The 7,365-nt window shown below is 41.4% G+C and overlaps 1 protein-coding gene across 1 annotated transcript; it reads left to right on the forward strand.

Moving 5' to 3' along the window:
* The first annotated feature begins 724 nt into the window (after positions 1-724).
* On the forward strand, positions 725-6,794 carry LOC141146633 (hemoglobin subunit beta-3). The gene is made up of 3 exons (XM_073633045.1): positions 725-895; positions 1,977-2,199; positions 6,579-6,794. The coding sequence occupies exons 1-3, from the start codon at positions 804-806 to the stop codon at positions 6,705-6,707; spliced, it is 444 nt and encodes a 147-aa protein (XP_073489146.1). The 5' UTR covers positions 725-803; the 3' UTR covers positions 6,708-6,794.
* The last annotated feature ends 571 nt before the right edge of the window (positions 6,795-7,365 follow it).

Below are 7,365 nucleotides of genomic sequence, written 5' to 3' on the forward strand. Positions count from 1 at the left end.
TGTATTATAGCAGAAAGTAAAAAATATAGTTTTTTTGTTTCAATTTTGTTGGTCTTTATTTGTTTATAGCGCAAAAGATAAAAACCGCACAGGTGATCAAATACCACCAAAAGAAAGCTCTGGCAGAGAGGAGAGATCAGGATAATTTGATTAACAATACAACAGGTTCCATGTGCATTTTTATAGTCTTGCAATTAAAAATGACTAATATATGGAAAGCATGTATCCAAAATATAGGTGAACCCAATATTTTCTATTTTAGGTTTACACACTTGAATAACATTCAAAAATTTTGTTAAAAAATTTGTTGTAAAAACTACTAAGCAATTAAATATAATGTTGATATCATCATTATCCTATTTATCTATATACTGTAAGTCAATACTATGGTGACCTGAGAGTATTATTCCTATGTATAATACCTGTAACACATGAAATCTGTTGCCATGTTTCATGAAAGACATCTGTAAAAATTGGGTGCTTTATATCATGAATTGTATCTGTTGCACAGCTGTTTATGTCTTATCTGCCTTTAACTTATGTACGTTGAGACCAAGTTCTGTGCGATCAGCATGTAGACATAGAAAATAAGCTATGAACAAGGCATGATATAAAATAACATATTCAGTGATATGATTCACTTATCAGTTTAAATGGAGATACAATACTATGACAAAGCACAAATGAAATGTAGGTGTGACTTACAAAGCAGATTATAAATAAAATGGGAAGAAAGTTGTGTTTGCCATCCAACATCTACTTATTGAAGCAGGAGCTACTCTCATCTGACTTAATCCACCACCATGGTTCACTGGACTGCTGAAGAGAAAGCTGTCATCAACTCTGTGTGGCAGAAGGTCGATGTTGAACAGGATGGACATGAAGCACTTACCAGGTATAACAACTTCCCTTGGTGTTTTTACTTTTTCAGAATCTCTCTACTGTGTTACCAGTATCTTCTAATCTGAATCATTTAACAGTCTTCTAATATTTCCATGGTTTCAAATTGCAAAATGCATTTTTAACTTAACAAAGAAATGAATGTGATACTTCATTGAATCATATTTGGGTTTGTCTAATAAGGCACTATGTAAAGTGGAATTCAATAGTTTTCCTTATTTATTGCATATTTTACACCTTTATTGTTTTTAGATTGACTAAATCCAATCATTGTAACTGTCAATTAGAAGAATATAAAGCAATGGGAAATCTTTCCAGTGGGGCCATAGACAGAAAAAAAAACAACCTGGGAGAGATTCCAACCTTTACCCACTCTATCCAAATAAAAAAAAAAATTAACCAGTTATTTACTGCTGTCTGTGTCCCAAATAGGTGTAACCACCTTTTCTGTTTGTCCTGGTCAGCAATATCACCTAGATTGAAAATGAGAGAGAATCCCAAAGCTTGAGTTGCCACCAGAACAGGAATGGATGGGAAATATTCTAATGGGGACACTAGTTCTGGTGACTGTCTAAGAGGAGATTTTCATCATTACAGAGACATTTCCTCTCACTTCCTGTTGTGGCTTTAGGACAGAAAGTGAAAGGAATCTCTCCAATGGGACACAGGCAGAAAAAAAATGGGGTTATATTCTTCCACTCTCTGGCTTGTTACGTTAATCTGTGTTAGCAAAATCATAATTGTCATTTATTTATCTTTACTGATGTTTCTTTCTGTTATTTATTTTCCTTTCCTAAGATGGGACTTTCTGCATTATAGATACTGTAATAATGTTAGTTTTGAAAGTAACAAATATCTTTACACAGTATGATTACATAATATTTTTTTTAGTATTCATATCCTTGCACACAAACAAACAAGTAATATTTGGTACAAGTTCACAGGTACATACTAGTCAGTCATACAGGTACTGCATCATACCCATGAAGTTGTATTTATTCATTGATGATGTATATATGTTTCAAGGTTCCTGGTGGAAAATATTAATCAAACATGTTTTCTTCCATTTTTCATAGGCTGTTTATAGTCTACCCCTGGACCCAGAGGTATTTCAGCACCTTTGGAGATCTCTCCAGTCCAGCTGCAATTGCTGGTAATGCTAAGGTGCACGCCCATGGCAAGAAGATTCTGGGAGCTATTGACAATGCCATCCATCACCTAGACAATGTGAAGGGCACTCTGCACAAACTCAGTGAAGAACATGCTAACCAACTGCATGTGGATCCTGAGAACTTTAGGGTATTAATCTTAATATTTTATTTAACACTGGGCTTGATTGCTTTCTATTGACCAAGCAGAAATGTACTGTATGACCTTGTCACTTTTGTAAGTATATTTAAATCCAAAACTTTGCTCATTTTGAAGAGTAAGAAATAGTTAAAAACCCAAGCATTTTTTTTTTTTTTTTTCTGTTTGTGTATCATGGGGGGATTTCCACATGCTTCTTAGAGACTAAACAGGAAGTGTGAGGAAATCTCTTGGTCTCTATTCCTCTTTCCAAAACCAGCCCCCCCTTTTCCTGTGCCCTGTGGAATGCACGTTCTGTCTGCAACAAACTCACCGCCCTTCACGACCTCTTTATCACAAATTCCTTTAACCTACTTGCCATTACTGAAACCTGGCTTCATGAATCGGACACTATTTCTCCTGCTTCCCTCTCCCATGGGGGCCTTCTCTGGACTCACTCCCCCAGACCAAGTGGACGGAAGGGAGGTGGAGTGGGAATCCTTCTAGCCCCATGCAGCACCTATCAGCTACTTCACCCACCTCCCTCTCTGACACTCTCCTCTTTTGAGGCACATTGCATTCGTCTATTCTCTCCCATTTCTCTAAGAATTGCTGTCATCTACCGGCCCCCTGGACCAGTATGAGCCTTTCTTGATGACTTCTCTGCCTGGCTACCCTACTTTGTCTCTGCTGAAATCCCCACAATCATTCTTGGGGACTTCAACATCCCTGTTAACACTAACACTACTATTACTTCTAAACTTCTCAGTCTCACCTCATCGCTTGACCTGAAGCAATGGACACAGGCTCCTACCCACTCCAACGGCAACACCCTTGACCTTGCCTTCTCCTATCTGTGCACTCCGTGCAACCTTTCCAACAATCCACTCCCACTCTCTGATCACCACCTTATTAGTTTTGCTCTCTCCTTGTCTTCCACCTCTTCTCCCTCCAACCGCCTAACGGTTACCCGTAGAAACCTTCGCCACCTCAACCCTTCTCTTCTCTGCTCTGCTACTGATCACCTCTATGACAAAATCTCACCTCTGTCCTGCCCCAACCAAGCTACTTTCATCTACAACAGCTCACTGTCTTCCTCCCTAGACAAGCTTGCCCCCCTCACTACACGCAGAATTAGGCCCCGACTGCTACAACCCTGGCAAACAGATGACACCAGAAGTCTCAGAAAACGTAGCCGCGCTCTTGAGCACCTGTGGCATAAGACTAAGACCCAGGAAGACTTCACACAATATAAATCTGCCCTCCTAAAATACTACTCCTGCCTTCACACTGCCAAACAGACCTACTTTATCACACTCATTAACACCTTCTCATCCAGTCTACGTCAACTCTTCTCTACCTTCAATACTCTACTCTGTCCTCCACTGCCTCCACCCACCAACTCACTCACTGCCCAGGAGATTGCCAATCACTTCAAAACTAAGATTGATACAATTCATGAGGAGATCACCAATGCGCAAAACCTCCCCCATGCAACACCCCATGTCCACAGATACAATCATTACTTCCCTCATTCAACCCTGTCGCTATTACTGAGGTTGCTAAACTTTTATCTAGCACCCATCTAACCACTTGCCCCCTGGATCCTGTTCCCTCGCAAATGCTACGCTCACCCTCTGACTCGATTCTACACTCTCTAACTCACATTTTCAACCTCTCCCTCTCCTGTGGCATCTTCCCAAACTCTCTAAAACATGCGCTAGTCATCCCCATTCTAAAAAAGCCCTCACTGGATCCCACCAATCTCAACAACTTACGTCCAATCTCCTTACTCTCCTTCTCCTCCAAACTTCTTGAAAGACTGGTCTACAACCGACTAAGCGACCATCTGACCATGAATAAACTTCTAGATCCCCTCCAGTCCGGTTTTCGCCCTCAACACTCCACGGAAACTGCTCTCCTTAAACTCTCAAATGACCTACTAATGGCTAAAGCCAATGGACACTATTCTGTACTACTTCTCCTGGATCTCTCTGCTGCCTTTGACACAGTGGACCATCCCCCTCCTCCTCAAAAAACTCCACTCCTTTGGTCTCCGTGACTGTACTCTTCGCTGGTTCTCATCCTACCTATCACACCGCTCCTTCAGTGTCACTTACAACTCTACTTCCTCCTCTCCTCTTCCTTTTTCCGTTGGGGTCCCCCAAGGTTCTGTTCTTGGACCTCTCCTTTTCTCAATCTACACCACCTCCTTGGGTCAGTTGATTGCCTCCCATGGCTTTCAATATCATCTCTACGCTGATGACACCCAAATCAATCTCTCCACCCCCAGCTCCCTCCATCTGTCTCCTCACGCATTACCAACTTACTAGCAGACATATCAGCCTGGATGTCACATCACTTCCTCAAACTCAACCTATCCAAAACCGAGCTCATGATATTTCCTCCCTCAGGTGCCACTTCCCCTGCTTTCCCTGTCAATAACAACGGCTCAACTATCAACCCATCTCCCTACGCCAGGGTCCTAGGTGTAATCCTGGACTCTGAACTAACCTTTCGACCCCACATTCTATCACTATCCAAAGCTTGCCGCCTCAATCTCTGCAACATCTCCAAGATACGCCCCTTCCTAACCAATGTCACCACAAAGCTTCTAATCCACTCCCTGGTCATCTCCCGCCTCGACTACTGCAACTCCCTCCTCATTGGTTTACCTCTAAATAGGCTATCCCCACTTCAGTCCATTATGAACGCTGCTGCCAGGCTCATCCACCACACAAACCGCTCAGCGTCTGCTACACCCCTCTGCCAATCCCTCCATTGGCTGCCACTCAGTCACCGAATTAAATTCAAGATACTAACTGTAACTTACAAAGCCATACACAACCTGGCCCCCAGCTACATCTCTAACCTAGTCACAAAATACCAACCTAATCGTTCTCTTCGCTCCTCCAAAGACCTCCTGCTCTCAAACTCCCTTGTCACCTCATCCCATGCTCGCCTTCAGGACTTCTCCAGAGCCTCCCCCATCCTCTGGAATGCTCTACCCCAATCCGTACGATTTTCTCCTACTTTATCCACTTTCAGACGATCCCTGAAAACTCATCTCTTCAGAGAAGCCTATCTGGCCCCCACCTAACAACTGTACATTTATCTTCTCAATCAGCACATCACCCACAGTTATTACCTCTTGTATCTTTTGACCTTCCCTCTTAGATTGTAAGCTCTAAGGAGCAGGGCCCTCTGATTCCTACTGTATCAAAGTGTATTGTATTTGTACTGTCTACCCTCAAGTTGTAAAGCGCTACGTAAACTGTTGGCGCTATATAAATCCTGTATAATAATAATAATAATAATAATGCCCTGTACACGGTTGGATTTTCCGATGGAAAATGTGTGATAGAACCTTGTTGTCGGAAATTCCGACCGTGTGTGGGCTCCATCACACATTTTCCATCGGAATTTCCGACACACAAAGTTTGAGAGCTTGCTATAAAATTTTCCGAAAACAAAATCCGTTGTTGGAAATTCCGATCATGTGTACACAAATCTGACGCACAAAGTGCCACGCATGCTCAGAATAAATTAGGAGACGAAAGCTATTGGCTACTGCCCCGTTTATAGTCCCGACGTACGTGTTTTACGTCACCACGTTCAGAATGATCGGATTTTCCGACAACTTTGTGTGACCGTGTGTATGCAAGACAAGTTTGAGCCAACATCCGTCGGAAAAAAACCATGGATTTTGTTGTCGGAATGTCCGATCAATGTCTGACCGTGTGTACAGGGCATAAGGCTGGGTTTACATAAATGCAGATTGGATGCATTTTTAACAGCATCCAATTCACATAACATGTGAGTGTGACCAACTTTCAGTGGGGCCAGTTCACACATGTCTTGGCGGCTGCGGTTTTGAAAAGGGTGCTGTATGTTTTTTGGTCTGGTTCAGGTATAAATTCAGTGAAAAATTTGCACTTGAATCACACCTGAACTGGTGAACAGTAACACACAGGACACCAGACTGCAAACCGCACCGCAGATATGTGAACCCAGCCTAAAGGATTTGGAAAACATAACTTCTTATACAATTTTGAATTGATTATGTGCCCTCATTGGAAGATGACATATCACCTTCCGTACTCCTTCCCAAAGTAATAAAAAAAGTTATGGCTTTGAAATTGTCTTAATAACCAGAGTAATGGTCGATAGTAATCCACAGCAATTAATTCTTCTTCAGCAGCTCAAGGAACAAGTAACAACTGCTGATCTCTCTTTGGTTGTAGTATACTTTAACACATTTTCAAACTTTTTTGCGTTTTGCTTTGGGTAACTAAAAACACTGTTATATATTACTATTCTTCTAATTAAATCATTTGATAACGTAATGATTTGCTTACATACTAATAACAAAATGTTACTTTTTTATGCAGCGTCTTGGAGAAGTGTTGATTGTTGTCCTGGGTGCCAAACTGGGAAAAGCCTTTAGTCCTCAAGTCCAGCATGTATGGGAGAAGTTAATTGCTGTCCTGGTTGATGCTCTTAGCCACAGCTATCACTAAACTACAACATGAACAGAAAGCAGCATAGTTTCCACTATTAATTTGTGTTCCATTTGTAGCATGTGTAATAAAAAAAACCTGAACAAAGTTCTGTTCTCTAATGTCATATTTATTTGTAAATACTAAATTAACAATGTGGCCTGTAAATAAAAATAGGATTGTTTGGTGTATTTCCTAGATAGGCTAGTTGATTTCGGAGGACAAAGATAAAGAGGTTGATTTACTAAAGGCAAAAATACTGTGTCCTCTGCAAGTGCAGATGTTCCAGAGCTTAGTAAATGAGCAGAAGCTCTGCTGACTTCCACCCCCCAATCATGTACAAGCAAAAATGCTTTTCTTATTATTTTCCTTGCATGTGATTGGGTATTCTTTGCAAAGCAAAGCCTTGCCTCATTTACTAAGCTCTGGAGCAACTGCACTTGCATAGGGTAACTTTGCAAAGTGCACAGTCTATTTGGCTTTAGTAAATCAACCCCAAAGAGTCTGGAATGGATTTTTCATGAATGCTATTCTTATCCTGGCCCTTAATGGTCTCTGCCAAGGGAGGACTGAAATTATTGTTCCTAGGGGGCAAACACAATCAGCTAGTGCTTTCATGGCAGGGACAGATTTCTGTGGGCTAAAAACAGTGTACCATACGATGTGTGTCATGGTGCCA

The sequence above is a fragment of the Aquarana catesbeiana genome, linkage group LG06 (genome assembly GCF_042186555.1).
Source record: "Aquarana catesbeiana isolate 2022-GZ linkage group LG06, ASM4218655v1, whole genome shotgun sequence".
Taxonomy (NCBI): Eukaryota; Metazoa; Chordata; class Amphibia; order Anura; family Ranidae; genus Aquarana; species Aquarana catesbeiana.